The sequence below is a fragment of the Anolis carolinensis genome, chromosome 2 (assembly GCF_035594765.1).
Source record: "Anolis carolinensis isolate JA03-04 chromosome 2, rAnoCar3.1.pri, whole genome shotgun sequence".
NCBI lineage: Eukaryota > Metazoa > Chordata > Lepidosauria > Squamata > Dactyloidae > Anolis > Anolis carolinensis.
Genome location: NC_085842.1, coordinates 63,160,003 through 63,186,572, shown reverse-complemented (window position 1 = coordinate 63,186,572; position 26,570 = coordinate 63,160,003). Strand labels below are relative to the sequence as shown.

At 39.1% G+C, this 26,570-nt stretch overlaps 1 protein-coding gene across 6 annotated transcripts in view; it reads left to right on the top strand.

The window, feature by feature from the left end:
- Positions 1-22,861, top strand: part of plxna1 (plexin A1) — a 389,627-nt gene extending 366,766 nt beyond the window's left edge. For all 6 annotated transcript variants that reach the window (XM_062969812.1, XM_062969808.1, XM_062969807.1 and 3 more), the window contains exons 30-32: positions 1,152-1,364; positions 4,798-4,948; positions 13,220-22,861. In XM_062969812.1, the coding sequence (XP_062825882.1) occupies positions 1,152-1,364; positions 4,798-4,948; positions 13,220-13,315 (460 nt within the window). In that variant the 3' untranslated portion in view covers positions 13,316-22,861. The remainder of the gene's footprint in view (positions 1-1,151; positions 1,365-4,797; positions 4,949-13,219) is intronic.
- The last annotated feature ends 3,709 nt before the right edge of the window (positions 22,862-26,570 follow it).

Below are 26,570 nucleotides of genomic sequence, written 5' to 3'. Positions count from 1 at the left end.
ACATGCCTTAATCCAGAGACAACTATTTTTCATGTAGTGGGACATATCTGTCTGTGCAAATTGGGTCCCATTGTGCAAAGGCATGTATAACCAATTATAATGGAGCTGGCATACCATTCTGCATAGCTTGAGCCAAACTCAGGCTTGCTCTGTGTTTGTCCTAAAGCCTAGGAGATTTGTGTGCTCAGTGAGTAGTGAGATGTGTTGCCTCTCTGTACTCATCCCTTGCGCTGCCTTGCTTTTTTCATTTCTCAGATTTTCTCCCCAGTACTGGGGGATATGAACATGCATTTTCGGCTCTGGCATTTGTTAAATTGGCAACGAAATTGCTTTTGTATAGTTCAGTAACTGTCAGTAATTAGCAGGGCAGAAAAAGAAACATTTTTAAATGGAGACATGAGAGCATGGAAAGTCTGGGAGCTGGTTTATCACTGTGCTTTCTATATTAAAAGAGGATGTGGGACTAGAAGGGAAGAGTAGGGCAGGGGGAAGAACCCCAGTGATGTCTGGACTGCAGTTCCAGAAAGCCCAGGCAGGCAGGCAGGCTCCTGCATACAAATGCCCCTGCTTGTTTCAGGGTGATGATTTGGATAATTTCATGAGATCATTCTCTGAAATTAAAAGTATGCATGCATACCTAGCGCCTGTATTCCAAAAATCAAGGGAGCCAAGCATTAGACATTTGAGATACATGTGACAGTGAAAACCAAGACCTAGTTTTCATTGAACTGGTAAACCTGGTACTGGAGCTGTTCCTCTTCAGACGACAGGCAGGGCTGAGATGATCTGATACTTCTCCTTGAAAAAGAAAAGAGAGTAATTTCAACAAAGGCATCAAGAAGAAAGGTTTTAGGTTTGCTTAATCTAGTCACCAGGTTGCTCCCTGCATGAATCTTTCCTGATGAAAACTCGGCCCAGGAGAAGAAAAGAACCAGAGTAGTCTATTCTGAGATAGATGTAAAAGGGCAAAACAGATGAGAACAAAAGAGCTGACATGTACTGCTTCCAAATTATTACCATCTGTTGAGGTTTAGAGAGAATGTCTGCCCCATTTTCTGAGATTCAGAACAGTCAAGGGTTATCATCTGGGACCCTGAAGTTAAGAAGAATATATTTTTCCAACCTGACTTTCTTTTCTCTTTCCTCTGCAGTCTACCTCTGCGTTTTTGGGTGAATGTGATTAAGAATCCCCAGTTTGTGTTTGATATTCACAAGAACAGTATTACTGATGCCTGCCTATCAGTGGTGGCTCAGACATTCATGGACTCCTGCTCAACTTCTGAGCACAAGCTAGGGAAAGACTCCCCCTCCAATAAACTACTGTATGCCAAGGACATCCCCAACTATAAGAGCTGGGTAGAAAGGTAAGTGGCTTCAGCTGGGGATATGGAAATGAAAGATGCAATGATAAGAGGTGTGACCTTTCTAGTGTTTGCTGTGAAAGGCTGGGTATAGTTGTAAAGATGGTTGTGTGCCTGTAAAGAGCACTTCAGGACTACAGGACTTCCTTTTTTGTTAACTGCGGGTTAACCACATCCATCCACCTTAGTGATAAATGGAACACATGGTGGAAATACGGAGAGTGCTTTTCATACTATGTTGAATCCAGCATGAGATATCTAATGGATGGAGAGCCCTAGACAATTTTTTCCAGTCACTGAAGAGCAAAGGAGGTCATCTTTGGCATTTTGCCTCTCCATCTGAATCCCATGTTATTCCTCCGAAGACATACTTCAAAGGGTTAGAAGATCTTCCTGAACAGTATGAAAGATGGTTCAAAGCAATCCAAAAGATGAAGCACTCAGTGGGGGTTTTCTGACAGAAACTCTGCACAGAATCACTTCCACTGCTAGAACGAAACTTCCTCCGATCCAAAGATGAAAATAGAGCAAGTATTATTTTCAAAATACTATGAGAACGAGAGAAAGGATGTCATGCTGGGTAAGATGGTAGCAAGTTTTGTTCTTCAGGTATTTTTGCCAAGGAGGTTCTGGTTGACATTTCTTTTAGCATGTTTGTCTTCATGATACTTTTAAAGAGCATTATTATTGAAAATTATATGCACAGCAGATAGAGTGGCACTTACTGGAGCTAATGCAACCCTGCAAAAGATCTGTCTGTCATTGCCGTCACCATCATCATATTAATGTATAAGGCAAAATCATAAAGTATTTCCACTCCAGCTGACAAAGGTGGAGAATTTGACTAGGGAATTATACTATGAAAAGGGAAAGGGGCTTTTAGTTCTTCCATCATGGCTCTGTTTCTTGAATAAAGAAACACTATAGAAAATCTGCAAGAAATAAACATTCTCTTGCACAAGATGCTTTTCATGGACACAATTTCTAGGCCTGCTATATTTGACAGACTGTCTAGATTATGTGGACAATGCATTCCCAGGGAGCATGCTGTCAACTTTTGGCCCAGAGCTTTCAAGTAACATGTTACAATAATGGCACTTTTTTGGCAATGAAAATAACATAGTTATTTTTCAAAATAATACAACATCCTATTATATCATAATTTTAAACTTAATAAGTGGTCTTATTATTTGTAAAATATTTGAATCAGGGTCATTTAAATATGGTGGATATATATATTTTTTAAATCAACTATATTTTTGTAAGTGCTAATTTGAAAAATTTGGCAATTCTCTGCAGCATCACAAAGGGAGAATGTCTGAGGGAAGTCCATCATTTATGCCTTCTTTTTCTCCCAGCTGTCTTTTCAGCTTGAATGTCATCATTATTAACTTCTCATGCAGTGTTTTACACAGCCTTGTAGTGGCAGTCTGGTTTTGTATTATTAGGTTCTGTTTGCCAAGCTATCTATTTCTGTCATTAGCTGATGCTTGCATCTGATAGTGGCTCTTCATTGTCAGAATTCTCCTCAGGCTTTTCCCTACCTGGCCACTCTTAGAAGTGGGTTTTAGACATGTTAAATTTCTAAGAGCTGATGTCGTTGTTGGTCTGAGTGAAAAATAGGAATTTTGTATCCCATCTTGGGAGGAAGATGGGCTATAAATTCAATAAATAAAACTCTTGTCCTCCTGATGTGTATTTTCCTATTTCAGTTGTTCTTCACCATTAGCCAGCCTAGCTGTAGTGTTGCAAATAGGTGAACCATAAACAGATACTGGAAAGCACATACTAAAATGCACAGGCAAAGTAAGAAACAAACCTTCACATACTTAATCATGGTCTGTGTTTTATTTTTCAAAAGGTCTTAATGATTCTATTTCATAAAAAACCCAATGCATTTCAGCCTTTATGTGACATTGAATGGGCTTCTTCAGAGTCTATACTAGAAACAAACATAAATACCAATAAGAAATTAAACTTCAAAATTTAGGAAAGGGCATCACATATTTTTAGGTGATACATATAAAAACCCCTAATTGTTCATATTAATTATATTTGGTGTTAAAAACATCTATATACCATTCAGAGTTTATGAATAGTAGGAATTTCTGGAGTTGCCAAAAATATCTTTCCATATAACTGGACTGTTTCACAATGAAAAATAGACTTAGAAGCCTAATTTTATTTATACTTTTCAACAAATGATCAGAAAGAAAGGTGGAAGGAGTGTAGAGAGACAGATAGTGGCGAAAAAACTTTCAAGGACATCTGATATAATTCAGCTGAAAAATTAAATCATTTATGAAGTCGAATAACCTTACTATAGGGAAGAAATCCAGACCTTCATTAAGACCTCCCGGTGTCAAAGATTTCAGTTTTAAAATCCAATCTGCTTCTTTTCTCAGCAAAGTTTCATTCATTATTATTATCTACTTTTTCCAACACCCACACCTTAATCTCTGTGGTAGAGACTTGAAATTCTACAAAATGACTAATGGCTGAATAGTGTTGGGATTTTTACAAAATAGAATAATCAAAAATACTTCTTAAAGAAATACATGCAGACCATTAATAAGCACATGGAGGCTTGTTTTTTCCTTTGCCTATGGAAATATGAATATGTACAACTACATTTTGAGAGTCAAGGGTTCCTCTACCCTGAAATAAATGCTTGACAACTGCTTTGCAAAAAAAAAAAATGTATTGCTGTTAATATTGTTTTATTGGAAGAGTCTGATTACTTCCTTGTTTGCTTAGGTGAATCTCATAATATGTACTAGCTTGGTAGCCTTTGGGAAGCTTTCCTATAGATGTCCAAATGCACTTGCTTTTCCATCTTTACTATTCCAAAGAGTCCTGCTCTATGGATCTCATCCAAAGGGGTGCCCAACATTAGACACCGAAGCAGCCCACAGCCCTTATAAGCCAGTACAAGAACTGCATTGAAAAATACCCCTCCTTTCTTTGTTTATATATTTAGCTTCAGGTTCCACAAGGATATATATATCCAAACTAAAATATTACACTTTAATTCTGTCCTTCCTCACCATGGAACACTATCAACACTGTTCAGTATAAATTCACAACAACCTTGTGAAATATGTCAGTCCACAAGGAAGACAGTGGCTTTCTCCTGATTTTTTTTCTTAGTGCAAAAAATAGAATCTGTTTTATATAAAATCCTGTGATGGATGATGGAACATTCTGCTTGCAGTTGCCAGAATATGATAGGAAAGGAGCATCATTTGGCCATTGAATCTGACCTCCTTCATGTTGTGCCCAGTTTCTTCAGTGCATTAAATAGTTTTGTTATAATTCATTAGGATACCTTACAGTTCGTTTTTAGGAAGTCTCCAGATTAAACCCGGATTTCAATGGCATGACTTATCTCTCTGTTTTCAATGGCATGACTTATCTCTCCTGCTCCCTGCTGTAGATATTATGCAGATATTGCTAAAATGCCAGCAATCAGCGACCAAGACATGAGCGCTTACCTGGCAGAACAGTCCCGGTTACACCTGAGCCAGTTCAACAGTATGAGTGCGCTTCATGAGATCTATTCCTACATCACCAAGTACAAGGATGAGGTAAGGCACACCCCAGCTTTTAGATACTGTTTCATTTAACTATTTTTCCTCCTTCTGATGTAAACGATACTGGTATATCCCATAGGGAATGCACAAGAGGGGAAAATAGCTCAGTCAGCAGAATTAGAGGATATTTGTTGCAAGTAAAGTGGCTGCTGAAACAGTTTTTCACTAGAACTTGCATCAAGACTTTACATCAACTGACACAGTAAAAAAAAGAAAATAAAATACAAGGAAAGCACCAGCCTATGCAGGTGTGTCTGTTTATGTTGAAATCACCTGTAAACTTACGCCGACCCCATTAATTTCATAGGGTTTTCTTAGGTAAAGAATACTCAGAGGTGGCTTTGATGTTTGTTACTAAGATATAAACGATCCCCTAAAAGTACCTAGAAATCTGTTTCTTGTTGTTTGAGAATAGATTGGTGCGTGTCATTAATCATCTCAACATCCATGCTGTCAGCTCCAAGTCATTGGAAAGGAGACTCATGAGGTAGGAGCAAAAAATGCTGGGCGTGTGGTTGGAATCTGGCATAAGGCCTTTTACCCTAGCACTCAAGACCTGGCTCTTTACTAGAGCTTTTAATCTATGTTAATTTTATCAATATTTGTATGTATGTATTTTTATTCTTTACAAGTTTATCTTGTAAATCACCTAGAGCATCGTGGATGGAGGGCGATTAATAAGTAATTAAATGATGATGATGATGATGATGATGATGATGATGATGATGATGATGATGCAAGTTGGAATCAGAATCTATCACATCTGTAGAAAGACACTACATCATACATTGGATATAGGAGCACAGACAGATAAAGAGCACTCAGTGATCAGGCACTACCCTGGGAAACCTTCTTGCACCAACAGAAACAATTCTTTCTATGTTTAGAAATACAATACAGCATAAAGGCTTTAAAATTTTTCTGATGTGTAGAACCAACAATGTAAGATGAGTATGTGTCAAACATGTTCTTTTCTATTTGTTGAAAGTTAAAAGACATAGGAAAGAAATTAAGGGAGTAAAAAACTCAATGTTGAGAAATGTGCTAGAAATTTGGAATAGATACAAGAAAATATTATTGTCAGAAAGTTCAATATTAACACCAATAATAATAAATAGGAAATTCCCAAAAAAAATCTAAAAAATATTTTGGATAAAAAATTAAGAGAGAAGAATATAGATAAAATTGGAGATTCGATAAAAGCGGACATGAAGAAAGAAATTATACTGAGAGAATTTAAGATATTATACTCTCATGGTTCCATTGCTTACAGTTAGAGCAATGGTTCAAGAACTGGATAAAAAATAATGGGGAAGGAGGCAAACTTACACAATTTGAACAAATGATGCAAACGGAAAGAACTATGGGAGAATACCATAAGATGAAAGGAATAACCAGCAAAATGTATAAGATAATAATTGAAATTAAGGGGGGGAAAATAAAGGATGCAATATTAAGAGAGATATGTAAAGAAGATTTAGGGATTAAGATAAGGGAAGTGGATTGGACACAGTTATGGGATCAAAGACATTTAAGGAACTTATCGATACGTGTTGAAGAAAATTATTATAAACTGGTTTGGAAATGTTATTTAACACCAGTAAAAATAGCAGACATTAATAAAAACACCTCCAAAATTGTTGGAGAGGTTGCTAGGAGGTGGGTACATATATATGGTGACAATGTAAATATATAAATGAATTTTGCGGGAAGGTATTTAGGGAAATAGAAGCTATAATGGATATGAAGATAGGAAAAAGTGCAAGTATTGCATTGTTGTCATTATATAATGTCAAGAAATTAAAAAAAAAACAGAAGGATGCAATAAATAACATGTTAACTGCAGCAAGGTTGTTGATAGCAAAGAACTGGAAAGGTAAAATAAATATACAGATCCATGAATGGTATAAAGAACTGTGAAAATTAGCAATAAATGATAAGTTTACATGTAGTTTAAGAGTTAGGAAAGGGGTATGGAAGGAAAACTATTTTGATGAGGTTTGGGGAAAATTTATTGAGAATGGTTTAAAAGAAGTAGATGGGAAATTACCTCCACAAGAAGAAATGGTATTTTGGAAAGAGAATGGAAATTGAAGTGGCTCCGGGCCGGCAGAAGCTTGGATAAGCGAATAACTTGGATAATAAGGAGGAATTAAGGAAAAGCCTATTAAACATCAAATTAGGTTATGATTTTACAAATTAAGCACCAAAACTTCATGTTATACAACAAATTTGACAGAAAAAGTAGTTCAATACACAGTAATGTTATGTTGTAATTACTGTATTTACGAATTTAGCACCAAAATATCATGATATATTGAAAACATTGACTACAAAAATAGCTTGGATTAGTGAGACTCTACTGTATATATACATATATAGTTGATGCAATTAATTGTGAAATATAAGAGTATTGAAGATACTGATGTATTGATGTATTTTAAGAAAACTAATAAAAGAATTTTTAAAAAAGAAAGTTAAAAGACAGACCTTTCTCTTGACAAAATTCAGGTGTTGCCTTTAGATACCACAGTTGTGTGATGCATAACTCGACTTTTGGCATTGACTGGAGTTCCCCATAGTGTGAGAAAATAAACTTTTATTATGAAACAACCTGTCATCTCTGTAGATGTGCAGTCAACAGATGCATTTTGCAAGTTAACTGAAATGTGGCGAGAGCATTTATAAGGGAGTATCATCAAGACAGAAAGGTGCAACGTTTTACCCACATGCTCCAAAGTGTGTGTGCTCTCTTCCTGAATCCTTTTCCTCTCCTAGCTGGACTTTGGAGTTCAGATTGTCTGGCCTCAAGGAGAAAATTTGTGAAGGATAACATATATGGAAGAACAGTGAACTACTCCCACTTCCTGTCCATTCTTCCTAACCCTGCATTGGTACCACAGTGTGAGGAAACTGTGTTTTCTTTAATGTTTGCTTTCTCCTTTGAGAGAGCTCTTTCTCCATCTCTTACCTGCCAAGGATCCAGCAAATTCCCATATTATATATTCATACTTCCATCCTCTTTTTCCTTTCTTATGAGTGGGTGGCACTGTCCAAACTGCTCAAGGTAAACAAACACAGGTCAGTCTTTTGAAAACAAACAAAACCACTGTCTTCTCCAAGTCAGAAAAATAGGAAAGTAGAAATAAGAAAACTTTGTGATCACAATGCCAGTAAATGTATAACAGAAATCACCCAGCAAACACATTCCATTTAAAGTAATGAAATAGATAGCAGAAGAAAAAAGTTCTTCAAACCTCTTCTTCACACCCACCCTTTGCACTGAGATTGCAAACCATTGTTGAGCTGTAGAAGTATAAAGAAGGTCACAAGGAGGAGCTGCCATCTCGCCAGATCAAACTCTCTCTACTTGGATGTTTTCAGCTTCCACTGCACTAGATCATTTCTAGTGGAGCTCTTCACTGGTTACTTCATTTGCGGTCTGGGGAGCAGGGGCATTTGCTTTTAGAAGAGAGTCGCTTCAGTTAGCCAGTTAAGTTTTAAGATTGCTTAAAAACCCATCTGCCATAATTGGCACAAACTCCCATTAATGTACTTTTCCAACACGTTCTCAGCAATTCTTTAGTAAAGCGATGAAATATATAACTCTAATAAAAATATATGTAATAGCAATATATGCATTTTATTGCCCAGCTGAAAGATAATGAGAGCCAAGGGATAGTGGGTTTGATAAGGTAATAAAAGGTTTTTGTGTGTGTGTTTTTTTAAATAGAATAGTTTGCCAATCAACCCTTGTATTGTTATCTGGGCAAGGGGATGCAGATAGGTTCCTTTAAAATCTGGTCAAGGAAATGCCTCTCAGGGGACCACCAGTTTGGGCTCATCAGTGGAAACAGAAAGGGAAGTGTGTGTGTGAGAGAGAGACCTCTTGAATGAGGTGGCAAAGGTGCAGCTAATAGATCAAAAAAGTAGATTAATTCACCACTGAATAGAGAGGCTTAGACCTTTGGAACCATGTCGCTGCTTCTATGGTTTTGCCTTCGTTCAACAAAGCAAGCATAAATAGTCAATTTGCCTGCCTTACTACGATGCCATGAAGGTTCAGTTAATGAAGCAGTTATTGTAAAATGCTTTATATACCAGAAATTGACAGAGCATTATTTCTGATTGACACCAGATTAGCTTGAATGGTGGACATTTAGATAAAATAATGCTTGTCAGTAGAAACTGTGTGAATGATGGGCTCCGCTTGCATCTTAATGTAGCCACATGAATTCTTCAGAACACACGGATACCTTCTAAGGACAGAGGTCTAGTATTAGTTTGAATATGTAATTTAAGACCATTTCAGATGTAATGCGGTTTCCTCCAAGATGGGGTGTAGCACTGATGCCTGGACATCAATCTCTAGTCCTGCTCCTGAGCTCTTTATTTTACCCATCTTCTATCTGTAGCTAGCTTTCTCATATTCCAAAATTTACTTTGCCATCCATCAAAAGAAACCTTTGTTAACACTTAGGGCTGTTTTCAACATAATGGTTTTAAGCCATAAGAACAAACACATTGCCAAGCCCTTGCTAACTATGTAAATTAACAAAGGTTAATTAAAGTCCTTCATGCACTCCCAGATTTTCTGGTAGCTTGTGCTGTTCTTAGACATTGCTGTGTGATAGCCTTATCCATACAGACAGGGTCGTAGCCATAAAAAAATTTCGGGAGGGGTTTTGAAAATTTCAGGGGGGGGGTGGACCCCTAATACCCCTCCCCCCCCTGCTACAGACCTGTCAATATCTGCTTGAGATAGTGCCTGGAGGGAATCTTAATTTTTTGCGTCTCATAGACTTAGCATGGGGATTTGGTTAACCAGTTAAAATTCATGAGTAAACCAGTATTTTTTTAACCTGAAAATTTGGCGGGGGGGGGGGGGGTGTTGAACCCCTAACCCCCCCTCCCCCCCCCCCGGGCTACAGGCCTGATCACCCATTCCAATATATCGGTTGTGACCTTGTGATGCAGTCCCCAAGCATAAAGAGTATAGAAGGGCTATAAAAGAGGGACTTGTATGCTCCACAAGCTGCATGCAGTTTCCCCAAAAGCAATTTTGGTCCCCCAAAACCTTTGTTTTTGCTCTTTAGGGACAAGTAGAGGGCAATGTAACCACTTTTAGAAATGCCCTGCCCAGGACAGGCATTTTTCTTCCCAAGATGGATTCCTGCTGAGTTCCTTTAAAAATAAAGTTTTTCCTCTGCGAAAACACCAGTTTGAGAAAAAGAAAAATCCCAGATGTGGCCATCAGCTTGTTCTTGAAGGCCACTGCATTCTTCAAATGCTAACACAAAAGTTAGATGCTAACCCAGAACCACCTATCTTTGCTAGATGCTGAAAATTGCAAAGGAAGGAACAAATCTTTGCCATGAGTAGGCACCAGCGTAAGCCTTCTTAGCCAGAAGTGACATGAAGTACAAAACAAAACAAAAAAATCACATGAACATCTAGCAGGCCTTCCATGCTACAGCTTCTGCACTGTTCTTTCTATACCAAACATGGCTATAGAATTTGGCCCAGAGGTTATCCTCCCACACAGCTTTCTCTTGAGACATTCACATAGAAACAGCCCCTGCCCCTTAGTCTTTTCGGCCAGCTTCCGACATTACCCTTCATTTGTATTTCCACCCAGAAAGGGTCTTAAAAGCAGAAATCTATAACAAGGCAAGTATGTGTGGTCTGAAAGAGGGATCTTAATGAGCTGGATGCAAGATGTATTACCATTCCTTGTGTACTCTGGTTAACTGCTGCCTGGCATCTGTTGAATGTACACCCGTAGCCCACTCCAAAGGTACTGCCTGTGTGTTCACAGCTCTCAGGAACTTCTTTTATTATTTGTAATGGGATTAATAAATAGCAGCTGTTCCCTTTGTTTGTTTTCATTCATTAAACACAATTACATGCAGCCCAACTGCACTCTCTCTGATGCAAAATAGGAGAGAATCATTTTTCCTGTTGTTCACAGCTATAATATGCTGTCATTGGTGCTGAATGAGAACCATAATTAATTTTCATTTGGGTTTTTTCTTCCTCCTAATCACGGAGATCCCAGCTCCTGAAAGCAGGTGCCGGACATGTTGCTCTCTCTTTGCATCTTGACAGTGTTGCTCCCAGAAGGGTAACATGATAGCAGAAGATCAAACAAATACAAAGCCAGTTGATAATCTTTTGGCACTCGTAAACATCAGCAACAGTCCCTTCCTGGTTCTGGAGAAACAGGATTTTTAGGTAGAATTCTGGTTACTACTTGATCTCTGCCCACAACACCTTTAAGGTTTTCATTTTTCCCTGCTGCCAGTTTATTTTGTTGTTTTGGTTTGGATGCTGAACTTTGGCACCATCTAGAGGTCTCTCTGACTGGCAGCAGCGAGCAGTGCTTCAGATGAAATATGGGGAGTCATTTGCCTGATCCAGGGTTCCTCAAACTTTTAAAGCAGAGGGCCAGTCCACAGTCCCTCAAGAGTGTGTGTGTGAAGGGGGGGGGGGGGGGCAGACTATCGTTTGAAAAAAAATGAACAAATTCCTATGCACACTGTACATGTTTTATTTGTAGTGCAAAAAAACAAAACAATGAAAGAACAATACAATATTTAAAAGTAAGAACAACTTTAACCAACATAAACCTACCAGGGTTTCAATGGGAAGTGTGGGCCTGCTTCTTGCTGATGAGATAGTCAAGTTAATTAGGATTGTTGTTGTTGTTGTTGTTGTGTGCCATCAAGTCATTTCAGACTTAGGGCGAGCCTAAGTTTAACACTGAGGGCGAGGGCCAGATAAATGACCTTGGAGGGCTGCATCCAGCCCATGGGCCTTAGTTTGGGGACCCCTGGCCTGATCCAACCCTGGTCTGAGTTATCCCCAGGTAGCATGGTAGCAAATCTATTCATTGTACCCTTTTTATATATGGAAAACTGTCCGGAGTACTCCACTGAGACTTATGCCCTTAGGATTGCAGCCATAGGGTAGCCTTCTACAGGGCATAAAGCTGCACTGGTTGGTTCTGCTTTCCAACTCTATATGTCTTTTCAGACTATGTGGCAAATAACCTTTACATAATCTGCATGACACTTTTAAGCGATTCAGCATCCACGCGGCCCCAAGCAACAGTGCTGTGTACTCTGCCGCACGTCCGACACGCTCAGCACAGGAGACCTGTAGGGCACCACAGCTGCGCTTAATCAAAAGGAGCTGATTTCCATATTAAGGAATTACCTGTAGGGCTTGTGATGGACCTTTCCTTCCTCCTAATAGTCAGTCTATTAATTATACAAGAGTTTGTTTCCAATTACGCAGCCAATGAAATGGTTAATCAAGTCGCCTTTGATGGATGCTTTGACATTTAATTGGAAAGAAAAATCCACCTTGTACTCACAACAAACTTAGGCACTATAATGGGATTTCAGATGGGTTTGCATTTTAATCATCTGTTCTTTATCTGTAGCGTAATTTAAAGGAAGTAGGTCTGTGTTCAACAGACTCCAGATGACTGAGAGTTTTTCCTTTTTTTCTCTCCAATCCACCGTTTCCTCAGTCACTTTACTAGGACCCCAACAGCTGTCCGTTCCATTTCCCCTTTTTAGAACTTCCCCTGAACTGCCCCTGAACAGATGATGTAAAGAAGGGTGAGATTTTTCTAGATTTCCAATGGTGACATGGGGAATTTTCCAAGTCAGAAGAAAACAGAACTGGATGGTGAATATATATGTTCTGGAATAGATTTTCTAGTATGAAAGGTTCTGATTAGCTGAATCTCACACATCATCTTATTTTCCCTAGGGTCAATCAATCAGTGAATGCCCAGATAAGAATCAAACTGAATGTTAGCTCCTCCTATTCTCTAAACTGAAATATGTGTCTGTTAAGAAAACCTATATTTCACTGGGAAAAATCCAGTATAGTAATATTTTCAATAATGTGTAAATTTCATGTTGATCTCACTCTAGTTACATGTTTAATCACATATGTTTGTCCCACATATTTAGGCTGTCCTCAGCAGCTTCTCCTGCCAAGACAACCAATTCAAATAGAGGCTTTTGAAGAGCAAAACTGTGATCAGCCAAATAGGATTAAACTCATTGGAATTCGAATTTGCTATATGACCCTTTGGTTTTCCTTTTGATGGTTCAAATAGATATTGTGGGAATCTAGCCTGATTTCCCTATCTAGCCTAAGAATGTATCTAGCGAAGAATGTTTCAAATTACAGCAAAATCTTTTTTCCCCCAATGCTTAATTTTCTGTTATTTCTTTTCCTTACCAGATTTTAGCTGCTTTAGAAAAGGATGAACAGGCCCGAAGACAACGGCTGCGGAGTAAGTTGGAGCAGGCAATTGACACAATGGCCCTAAGTAGCTGAAAAGACCGAGACAGTGCTGCAGACTTCCCTAGCAGTGGATACTGAGACACAGAGATTGAGAGAGAGAAAGAAAAGAAGGCAAGCTGGTTGCGGCTGCAAGAAAGCAAGCAAAAATTCATTGGGGCCAAGGACAAAATTGCAGACTCTGCTGCGTCTCCAAACACTTTACACCAACAGACAGCTAGAACTTAAAACCACCATTGTCAAAATGAGGTGGAACCTATTATGTAAAGACTTTGGAAAAGAGTGACGTAGCAAAGCACCGGAAGGACCCCAAGAGATGCGCAAGGAGGGCCAGGGAAAGGATTCCAGCTCAAGCGCCACTGCCCCCCTCCCCAATCCCCCAAGGCCTGTTCCAGATCTGGCAGCAGAAGGTTGGGGGCTTCACTAATGTCTAGGACAATGTTCTCCCATTATGGTTTTCCTGTAGCAGGCGGGTGGGTAGACAAATTATTCCCCCCCCCCCTCTTCTGCCCTTACTTCCTTTCCCACCTGGCCTGGAAAACTCTACTCTTGCTCTTCTCTTCCTTCCTCCCTCTCTGGCCTACTGCCTCTAGTGTTAACTGCTATATTTGCACAATTTCCACAAGCTAGATTTTTTTTAAGGATTCAAAATATAAGGGTAGGGGAGAGGTTCTAAATTTTCAACAAAAACTTTGCAGGATCTTTTTTTTTTAAATGAAAGAAAGGACCATTATTTGGTTGGGAGAGAGATGAGGGTGAGTGGGACCAAGAAAACAGTCCCAGGATCTTTTTTTCTTCCTATGCTTTGCCCTGTGCCATGTTTTGTCTGAGTGTTGATTAGCACAGGCCAAAAAGACACTCTCTTTTTAAGTGCTGCTAAAGAGGGTTCAGGAGGTTGAGAGAGAGGAGAAGGCCAAAAAAAAAAACTCTTAGAAGGTGAAATGCATATGTGGCAAGCCCAAGAGAGAGATCTTTCCCATTTATTGCAACAAGCCTTACTTTGTGGAAAGTGCCACACTTCACAGAAAAGTTCCTACTTTGTCTTTTATATAGACAAGACAGGATGTGTTATTTGTACTCTGAGCTTAGCAATTCTTCAGAAGCTCTCTTTGCCCCCCTCTACTTGTAAGCGGATTTCCCAGCTCCATATATTACCTTAAACACCTGCAGGGCATTTTGAAATAGGGACACTTCCAAACAACCATTTCAGCCACATGTAGGCACAGTAAATGGAGATGATGACCATGGGAACCAATCCTCAGTATTCCCTCTTCCGTTGGAAAGGAAAGGCTTCTTAAGTAGCAGATACAGTAGCACATGATAGAGTCTGGGCCACACAGGAATCCTAGTCCCAACTTCTGTCTGAGTTCAGTCATTTGTCCTCCCATTCCTTTGGTGTGGCAGACTTAAGTTACATGGGCCTACACAGAGTTATCATGAGGGCAGCTTCCATCCAAAGAGATGAAGAACAAATGGTGATCCATCATGGATTCATAGAATCATAGAGATCAGAAGGGCCTTATGGGCCATTAGATTGAGCCCCAACACTGTTGAACACCATATAGTAGAGGGTTATCCCTTTTGTTTTGTGTTTTTATAGGGGTGCGTGTGTGTGTGTGTGTCTAAGTGTCCTTCTTTCAACTATTTGTTTATACATCTTCACATTTTTAGCAGATGCAGAGCATCTCTCAAAACAAGTAGGGCCTTAGACAAGAGGAATTGTTAGGTAACAGAAGAAGTCTTGTCAATAACAAAATAATTGGAATCAATTGCAAGACTAGTTGCACATTCTTTGGGTTCAGCCAGTAGGAAAAGTGGAAGATAGTCCAAGAGAAAGAAAGAGTGGCATCCAGTCTAGAGAAAAGAAGAACGCATGGCACACAATAGTTGAGTAGCTCTCTTTTATTTATGTTTGTGTGGGGAAGAAGGCATATTTTAGATTATTTCATTTCAGGAATGTTTCAAATGTCACATTCAAGTATATTCTTCATAGCTTGTTTTGATTATTTTGGCTTCCAACCTTACTGGGGAACAGAAAATAATCTAAATTAGGGCAGTGCAATCATCCACTACCATGCTGCAGTTGGTTATCAGCTGCATCTGGACTTTGTCGTCTTTGCTTACACAATCACTTCCATTACAAGAGGCCCGGAGTTGGTACTGTGAAAGAGCAGCAAGGGGTATAGAAGCAGATCTTACTGCCGTTCGTTTCCTTCACATAATTCATAATACCATAATGCAGTCAGGTGCTTCCAGTGCGGCTACTGGCAAAAGTACTTTTATTGTTCCCATAATGTTCTCCAGAATGTCGTGTAGATTTGGAAAATATTTTGCGTTCATTAATTTTGTACAGGCTCACCACTTCACTCCTAAAAAAAACGCCAGAAATTCCCTCTTGTGTCTCCAAATTTTGTACAGCTATCACTAAAACACCATCTTAGAAATGTGAATTCTCTCCTGTTTAAAAGGGGCCTTTTACTTCTCATCTACATTAGCATTTCAACTGGGCAAATGTAGCAAAGCATCACAATGTGTTGTCATTGTTCCTGCGTTATGAATGTTGTCTACATTCCACAGTCTACATGCTGTCCTTCCATAATTCGACCTTAAATTGTACCCTGGCCTTCAAGACCTGTATCACAAGGAAGGTCACTAAAAATAAATCCATAAGATAAGTTTCCAATGCAATGAATGGAGCATTTCTGAAGATTCTGGAATGAGCATTTGGCTTGGACTTCAACATTAAGGAAAAGTCAATACTTGTGAGAGACACAACCCGTCTGAAGATCTCATCAGGGTGTTCCTAAAATCTATTTCCTAATACATCTCTCTCTTTTTTGCTAACCTTTTGCCATTCTATTCAGTACTCTGTTTCAGCTGACAGTGCTGTTGTCTGTCTGTCTGTCTATCTAGAACAGGGGTGTGACATTTCAGTTTTACTGAGTTTTTTCAAATCTCATTATGCATTTCCACCCATTCTTTATTTGTACTGGGTTGTGAAACCTTGTGCTTTCTTTCCACAGTGAATTCATTCACATTTTAATGCATTCTTCCTAATGTGCCTGTGTAGTCGAGTTTACATAATTTGTGTGACTTTTCCCCATGGACTAAAATGTGTTTGCACCAGAGTCTTTTAATTGTTCCCATTCTGAACTGACTGAACTTTTTGGTCCACAATTTATTTCTTGGAAATGGCCTATAAACCTCACAAATGTGCAAGTGCTTGAAGCAAGATATGCATTTTCTCACAAAAATATTTGAGAGATGCAAATATGTTGCTTTTACCACAGTTGTAGAGCCCAACCTTAATTCAGAAGTAATTTGTACTGAGTTTAGCGGAACATACTCCCAGATAAGGATGTATAGAATCGCAGCTGAACACCCTCAGTTCAGTTTCTCTTAATACATGGCTTTTAAGATTGTTTTAAGTTTACCAGTGTCATGAAGCCACTGCCCTGCTTCAACTCAGATGCTCAAATCCACCAGATTGCCCACCCTCACCACTCCCGCATCCAGATGTTCCTATCTCAGCCTAGGTCATATTGAAAGAGAGGCTATTCAAGGTCACACGAAGCCTAGACCCGTCTATTCCCTTAGAGTGCAAATAAGGGAAGGAGAGGGATGTAATGTAGTTTTTAATTAAAATTTAAAATTGTGTGTGTGTGTATATATATATATATATATATGTTGTTACAATCTAATTCTTGTACCCCAGTGGGGTACTGTATAGTTAACTGAAGGAGATCAAACCAATATCAAACATGGTTTTTACACAAGCAGTGGAAAATACCAAAATGGGGGGCGGGGAATCAAATGTGTCTCATCAAGCAGAACAATCTCTTGAAGCCTATATACATCTCAGATTGCTTTGTAATTTTGTTTTTAGCCTTTTTAATTATTATTTTTAATTAAAGAGGAAGAAGAAGAGGAGATAAATAAACATAAAACAAAACAAAAAACCACCTGTGGAGTTATGAGATGTCTGGATCCATAGGAACTGTGGGCTGTTGCATGACTGTGCTAGAGTTTAGTCTGAGTTGATCTTTTTTAAAAAAGAAAAAAAAATGCAAGTGTTGAATACTAGAGGTTTGTTTAGACCTTTTTATTTTTGAAATTTTGGAATTAATTTGTCACTTCTTGTACAACAAAAGAATTAGAATTAACATCAACTGTTTCCTTCTGGAAAAATGGTACTCCAAAAGCCTTAAAGGACAGCTAAAGGTGTTGCTGCATACAAGATATTGTAATTTTTACAGGTTCCCCTCCCTGGACTTGGTTTAAAGTGTACTTGGGAGCATAAACACTGCATGGATAAAAGAGGTAGGGCCTTGATCTCTCTCAGCTTGATGTAAATTGGCATTCCTTTAGGAGAAACAAAAGTACAGTCCTGACTTTACAGAAGTAAGTAGCCAACCAATCCTTTATCTGTTTTGATTTACTTTCGAGAACTAGTTTGACTGAACCAGGAAGAAAAAGCTCTTCATCTCAAGAGCTCTCCACTTAGGCACCCATCCTATCTAGGCACTCAGCAGTAGCAATAACTTGGAAGACATTAGAAAAAAATGTAGACATTTGCTTACCTCAAATGCACAGCTTTCACATAGGGATTTCTTTACAGCAAAAACAGTGTGGATGTCTCAGACTTGGAATAACCTGAAAGACCTGAGAAAAAAACAAAGTGGACCAGTTGCAGGATAGGCACTGGGATGTATCCCTTTCTGACAGTACTAAGTCAGTGAATCTCTCTTATACCACCATCTCTGTTACTGAATGAACCATAATTATGTAGAACAGTGGTTCTCAACCTGTGGATCCCCAGGTGTTTTGGCCTACAACTCCCAGAAATCCCACACAGTTTTCCAGCTGTTAGGATTTCTGGGAGTTGAAGGCCAAAACATCTGGGGACCCACAGGTTGAGAACCACTGATGTAGAAGGACCATAGGAAAAGGTATCATTGATCAATTGACACCAAAAACGTGAGCAATGTGTAGGAAGATCAGCATTCTTTCCCAGATGCTTCCTGTGTGTTCCTTGTGTCTCTGGCTTGAATTCTATGGATTGCATATGTTACCATAATATATCATTACTTTAGTATATGTACTCTGCAGATCATTTCAGAAGGAAATATTTGTTACCTACTTGCACAGTGACTCCCTTTCACTGTACAACCTCAGTTGCAGGTATCATGACATACTTCACTACCAAACACTGGCAGGTAGGAGCATGGAAATCCTAATTACCACCCAGTTTTAATTTTGCAGTTAGGAAAAAGTCATACAGAACTCCAGGCAGATGGTACCCAGTTCTTTCCATCCACCCACTTGGCTATAAAGATGTGCCCTAGGAACAGAAGGGGGAGCCAGACTCTGTGCTATCTGGACATTAAGTTCATATTTGTTATTTGCAAAAACGTTGAAGGTACCTAGGTGAGCACGACTGTGGTAAGATTTACATTCAGCATCTGAGAAAGACTCATATTCAACATCTTGGAAAGCGTGTCTTAGTATGTGGAAGGCAGGTTAAGTTTGTTATGCGAATATTTAAAGACCAAGGAGTCAAAAGGAGTTGTTGACTTCTCTCTCAACTCTTACACTGCTTATTGAGGTGTGACTTCCTTCATTTTGTTGATTTGTATAATTGCCATCTTTTGATAATCTACTCAGAAGTTTGCCTATGGCAGAGGGGGCTGTGTTTGCATTTGACACTGTTGAAGTTAGTCACATTTCGGCCAGGGAAACCAAGCCAATGGCTTTATAGACAATCCCTAAGACAGAGGAAAAATTCAGTAGCTTTCCTATAGGCAGAGGGGAGAGGGAAATGGCAAATAGACACACAGTCTAAAAAGTGACTTTTTTCTTACCCTGATGCTTGCTATACGAGAAATCAACAGCTACTGTTTATGTGAGTAGATATTCCTCCATAATGTTCAGAGGATTCATATGGAACAACTGTTGATAATCTCAATATACTTTTACTTCCTCAATAAGGTTTTTTTTTCATTCATACTACTAGACTGCCTCCATCCATTTTTTTCTGGAATAGTTAACTTTTATTCTATAGAGCATTCAGGCAAGACCATTGTGAAATCACTACAATTCATTATTTTTGAAACTGTTCTTGGATTGATGGGGTTTCTCCCCACCCCAGTCCAATTGGTTCAGGGTGGACAGATAAGAATGCTATTGAAGCTCTTAAGTTTCTCTGCCCTTTATTTATTTAGCCTGTTTTTACTGGGAATGGCCTCCTCTTGATCAAGGTTGGAGGATTAGCAATGAATTATCTATGGAATTGGCTCAATATCTGTTTCCAGAGTCTACAGCATATTTTTAGTGATTTTCTATCATTTATTTTATAGAGATAGGAAGGTTAGCATTTTGCATGGATTCATAAACTAAACCTATAGGTTTAGTTTATGAATGCATGCAAAATGCCAGCCTTTCACAGATGTATCCATAAGTACCCCTTATTTTATAAGACTGTATAAATGCCTGCCAAGCCCACAAGCAGAACCAGCAGCCACATCAGTTCTCAATCAAGTAGCAAGGAGAATGACATTTCCAGCCTCCTCCCACCCACAAATAGGGTGATGAGGAATTGTGACAAGGGTCCTCTTTCTTACTGTTGCCGACTTGCTCACTAGTGAGCTCATCTTTCTTGACATCATCTTGGATAGTTATCTTCCTTCAGCTCTGATCAGCAATTGAACAAACTTCATGATATACTGGTGGTTAGCCAGGAGACATTACTTAGGTTACCCATACATAACAACGTAGCTGGAGTAGAATATTAGCAGAAATCACTAATAGCGTTCTCTCTCCTTCTTTAAAAAGACGCTTGACACCGAGAAATTTAGAAGAGGATATCCTTAGTAATAGCCTATTCATTACCAATTTCCAAGCCTGAATTCTTTGGGAAACATTGCAACAAAAAGGAAAAATGTAATTAACTTTACTTGAACTTTTTTTTTGGAGTGGGGTTCTGAAATTAATAAAAAAATACAGAAGGATTAGGTCACACGGTCTTCACGGATAATGTAAAGCAATGTTAAGGACCTCTTTTAATTATTTTTCAATAAAGAGCTATAGTGTGGACTGGAAGCAAACTACCTACACTACAGTTGGATCTCAGGTGGATTTTTCTCCCACCATTGCACCCAGTTTGAAAGAATGAGTTGTTTTCCATTTGTCTTAATTTAAACCAACATTCTAGACATCACTTTAGTAGACAACATAGTGTTTTTAACTGGAGAGAAATAGTTTTGAAAATGGTATTTTTGTGGAGTCCTGAAATTTCATCTCCTTTTTTTCTGCTGGAAAGCTATGGTGCTAAATCACACAATACATGATATTAACTTTCAGTGTTTTTCTAAGCTGTCTTGACGTTTTAGAAATTACAAATTCCCCCTACAATCACCCACAAACTGTTTTTGGCCTCTTGTTGCTGATCCGGCCCTTGTTATACTGCACTCTTATACCCATGTTCAGAACGAATATCCCTCTGAGTAGCCAAATGCTGAGGGCAGGCCATGGAATGAGAGCTGTTTTCGTTCATGTGCTGCTTGTGAACTTTCTTGAAACAGTGATCTGGAGGAACTTTTTGTCTTCATTGGTGCTTCCCTAAACCTCTTCCTTCTACTGCCATGTCTTTTCTTCTTTCACTTATTTCCCATCAGGAACCATTCTAACATAGCCATTTGGTTTCATCCCCATTAGAAGTGGAATTAACAGTGTGAGAAGGAGCAAGATGTCAAAAATTCCCACAAGTATAAATATTTTATTAGCGCTTTTTATCTGGTTATGTTGACCCTTACACATCAATGCATACAAACACCCTCTCAGGATAATGCTGCCAGAGGCTTTGGCTGCAATGTTGAATCCCCTGGTGTTTCTTTAATTTTTCAAGCCTTTGATTATGTGCGTGAATGTAATTAGCAGCTTAGAAGACTTTTGATCTGCATTTCAATGCTCAAATGATCATATGCGAAACAAAGCTTTACATGTAAGCTGTTCATGCCTTGGGTCAAGATAGCATTCCACTGAAGTACTGTGATGTATTGGACATTAAGTGATGGTTAGCAGAATTAAGCAAAAAAGAATCAAATGTTGTGGCTTTAAAATGGAGACAGAAATTAAGACTCTCTTGTTGGGAAAGCTTGTAAATGAAATACCTCTTTATCATTTTGAGTACCATGAGAACCTAAATGGACTGCACCAGTAGGATATGCTGTCATGTGCCCTCTTGCCCAAGTATCCTGAGAAATGCTAGGTCTTACCATAAGTTAATAAGGATATTTAAAATTAGAAACATATTTCACCTTTTGGTTTCCTTCATTTTTCAGCCAAGCACCAAACTTTTTCATTCTCAGTCATATTACTGGGAATCCACTTGCAGCAAAGGCATGAGTTCCAAGCATTAGTGATGTCTAGACAAGGTCCCCATTATTTGAATATTCCCCAAGAAATATAGCTTTCTGTTTTTCTAGTTTTGTGAAAGTTGTTCATTAAAATGTTTTCTAATACTTCACCACCTCCTTTCTGCCCTCAGCTCCACCTCTCCCAAATTAACATTTTGGTGAATGAGGACAGGGCAGTCTGGGAGTTAGTTTGATGGGCAGCTCGCTAGACTAAGCTGAAGATTTAGGCTGTGGACAGAGCTAGTTCCATCTCAGAGTTATGGGGATGAATAGGTCCAAAACCAAATTGTTCTCTTTGAAGTTGGCTTGACTCAACTAATAAGGAAGGTGTCCGGGGATTTTCTTCTGCCTGGATTCTCTTCACATAGTTTGCACACATTTAAGACTGAAAGAGCCTAAGTTCAGAATGTGAGACCAGGCCTCAATCTCCTCCAAAGAGTCCCAGGTGCCACCAAGAAAATGTACACAACAAAGATATTAGGTCATAGTAAAATACTCCAGTGCACACACCAGTTGTTTAATTTGGATTGTTTGCACAGCTTGTGTTGGTCCTTCTACTGTCTGCCAGGCAGACAGACCAAAGGATTAGCATGGCCTCCAATCATCTCATGGTGTTTTTGGGAAGACAGGGTAGGTTTATGTTGCACATCTGATCTGAGGTGGGAAATGAGCAGGCTGAATTCCAAGTTGAAGGTCTGAGAGCAGCCTCAAATGGACAGAATGAGGAGTAAAACAATAATGTGGAGCACTAGGTGCTTAGTAAGGCATTCCCCCATTCCAGTGGTTTCCCAACTAGAGCCATCGCCATTCTCCCTTAAATTTAACTCACACATACAAACACTATAGAGCCTGCTACTCTCTCTTCTTTCCAAGGAATGTCAAGACCACAGTTAGCTGTCCTTTAAAAGCAGGGAAGGGGGTGGCATGGGAGGGGAGGAGGAGAAAAAACAATAAGAAACAAAGAATTTTAATAGTAAAACTTTAAAAAATAAAGAAAATCATAACTTTATGTGATTGTTTCAGACTTGAAGCAACTGTGCCATTGTGGCAGGTCGGCACCCTTTGATTGTGTAAATATCCTGCTATTTCCTATTTTAATGTTCTTCAGATTTAGTACTTGTAAATAAACACACGCATCAAGGAGAGATTAAACATTTTTGCTATATAATGTGTCTGGTCTGACTCTATGAATATCTCTTTTGGTGTCTGGAGGACGGGGACATGGATGGTGGGATAGGGACTGCTATACTTCATAAGTTTGCATGTGTCAGCAGCTCTTCCCAAAACTTTCCTACCATTTTCATGATGACCATTTCATATTCAACACCTTGAGCCACATTTTCAGCTATGTTCAGCTCATGCGCAAGAAGAATATTGTTTCCTTTTGAAAGATCCAGTCATCAACAGCCCAGCAGGAGTTGGGATCCCTGCTTTCCTTTGCTTCCTAGGACAATAGCTAAACACACATCTCTGCCACTTACACTGGGCTCTATTAGAAGTGACAATCTTGTTGTATTGAGGTGCCTGCAGGTGTGAACAGCAGAAAGAAAAGTGTTATTCCATCAATGCTACGCTTGGAACTATCCTGTGGTTCATCTAGTTCAGTACTGGGCTTCCAACAGTGGTGTGACGTGAATCACTGAAAAACTGTTTACCATCACACCCGTTGCCATTCCGTACCAATTAATCTCTTTTAACTCTTTGGGGTATAATATAAAAAGCCCACCCCAACATAATACAATATCTTCAGGATGTTCAAAAGCTGTGTGTGTGATTGATATATATATATATATATATATATATATATATATATATATATATATTTATTATTATTATTATTATTATTATTATTATTATTATTATTATTATTATTATATATAGCACGGCCAAGAGGCCAGTTTTCAGGTCATAGTGCATCTGTTTTCAGGATTGAATAAATAAATACTTTTCTCCTAGGTAGCTCACAGTAGGGTAGAATAAAAATGCAATTAAAACACAAGTCTCATGTTAAAATATACATTATAATACAAATAGAAAGTTCTTTCTTCAGCAATCAAGTGGGTAAAATGTATCTGAGCATTTCCATGGTCTTTCAAAATTTTGGTCTACAGTCAGCCTATTATACCACAACATCTTGTGAGCAAAGGTGCAATTTGTAAAAATGTTTTGAGACTGAGGAATATTGCTAGTTGTCATCCATGCTCATATCATAACCATACAGCAAAGTACCTCAGCTGAAATTTTGACCCTCTTTTTTCCTAATGAAAGATATAAAAACATACTGACATCAACAACCAATAAAGAATAATGCAGATTACAGAAATGATCCATGCTGCCTCCAGCATCAACACATATTCTGGGATGGGAGCAGTTCTGCCTTTTCTTCATTCAGAGCTTGTCACTTGTAATGTTTAACAGAACCTATAGCAGCCCTTGCTGAGAGGATCATTTATCTTTAGAATAAGTGCTATTAGTGAAAAATTCTAGAAAGTGCTGGTTCAATGTTTCTTCCCCCATAGGAATTTGTAAATGTCTCTCAAACCTTGATTGGGCTTTAATCTGTACTCCCAATTCACCAAATTTGGGGCTAAAACTTGGTTGTAGTCCTAACTGTGAGTGGTATGTCAATAGTTAGTAAGACCCACTCTATCTGCTCTAAGTTGAATTAGCTAATGGACTTATCCTAATATTGAAAGGATATTTTTGGCTGAAATTGTCTTTATTCTGGTGTAACCAGAACAACCTTTCTTTAGCATGTACCACCTTGTGTAAATCTGTTCCTCAACTATGCTATAGCAGTTAGTTGGCACTCAATCTCCAGTGCTACATTCATGGGTGCAAGTAGGCAGAACTGCTGCTGCTATTACTACTAGGCTTGTCCGATCGATGGAAAAAATGTTTCAGTTCTCATTTCTAAAGTAGGGGGTGCCGGCTCTTCGATGTAGAAATTATTTCTAAATGTTTCACCCAAAATTTTCGGATATTTCCGAAAATTCGTAATGTTTCTAAAATGTTTCTAAAATGGCGGACGCGCATGCGCAATCGCCAAAAAACAGGAAACCGGGGGGGACTTTTCTGGGGGTCTCCCGCCCTCATTTCTTGAGCTATTCTCATCAAATTTGGTACAGTGGGAGAACACATTCCACACTCTTTGCTCAACAAATTGCAGAATGTTTCCTGTCTCCTATGATTTTTGGCGAATTTCATAACTTTTTATAATACACTATTTTTCAATATTTGAAGAAACCTGTTCCTGGTTTGAAAATCTTATTTCCTGTTCAATTGGGTTCTTATCACTGTAAAAGTCCCTCTTCTACTTGTGTAGACTTTGGATTGGAAATGCAGCACATGCCAAGCAATGCCTTGACAGGATTGGCAACGTCCTTTGGAAACTATAAATTGCCTTTGAACCTTTTGATCAATGGTGCCACTGGCTGACCTTGTGATTGCAAAAATGAAACTCTGGCTGAGGACTTTGGATTAGAAATGCAGCACACGCCAAGCAATGCCTTGACAGGATTGGCAACGTCCTTTGGAAACTATAAATTGCTGTGGACCCTCTATTGAATCAAATCAATGTCTGACTTTGTGATTGCAGAAATAAAACTCAGCCCAAGGCTTGGGAATAGAAATGGAGCGTGAGGGAAGCAATGCCTTGGCGGGTGCCCCACGTCCTTTGGAAACTATTACTTCCAATGTACCCTTTTAAGTTTGAAAGGTATGTGTGTCTTTGTAATTGATGCAATAACACTCAGCCCGGGGGCTTGGGATTATAAACGAAGCGTGAGGGAAGCTCAGCGCTTACAGGGACGCAGACGTGCTTAGAAAACTATAATTTTCAAGCTCCCTCCTTTTAAGGCTTGGAAAGAAAGGCTTATGGGGTGATTGCTTTATTCCAGAAAAAGTAAAAAAGGAAAGGCAAAAGGTCTCCCTCAGGAGTAGGAAAGCAAAAACACCCCAAAGCTCAGCGGTTACAGGGAAGCAAGCTCCCTCCTTTTAAGGCTTGGAAAGAAAGGCTTATGGGGTGATTGCTTTATTCCAGAAAAAGTAAAAAAGGAAAGGCAAAAGGTCTCCCTCAGGAGTAGGAAAGCAAAAACACCCCAAAGCTCAGCGGTTACAGGGAAGCAAGCTCCCTCCTTTTAAGGCTTGGAAAGAAAGGCTTATGGGGTGATTGCTTTATTCCAAAAAAGGAAAAATAGAAAGGCAAAAGGTCTACCTCAGGAGAAGGAACCAACCCAAAGCTCAGCACTAGCAGGGAGAGACGCAGACTCCTTTGGAAAAAAAAATTCCCAACATCCACAGCAAGGACTCTGCCCCAAGCCAATTTCCCCCCAACACAATATCTAAGCAGCAACAACCCTCTACCCCCAGTCACTTTGCCCTCTCAGCTTCACGGCACGCGCGAACTACCCTCTCTCCTCGGTATCCCAACCCAGAATGGTTTGGCTCTGTGCGGAGGCGATTTTTATAGCGATTCTCCACGTGGACGCGGAGGACGCTAGCCCCCACCTTTTTTAGCCATCGTGGAAGACTCTGATTGGCAGGGAGCGGGAGCCATGTTAGGCTGCGCTAGGCTCCCGTTCATGTTAGGTTGCAGAAACAAAAATAAATAAATAATAATATTTAAAAAAAATTAAAAAAAAATTTTGGAGGAAAAAAATTAACGAAAATTTTAAGACACAATTACAGAATGGGCCAACGATGGATCGTATTACATTGCCAGTTGCGCCCAGGGAAAACGTTTCAATACTCATTTCAAAAAACGGGAACAATACGAAATAATTACGGTAGAATTTTTACGAACATATGGACAACCCTAATTACTACTACAGTGTTCCCTCACTTATCACGAGGTTAGATTCCAGGACCACCCGCAA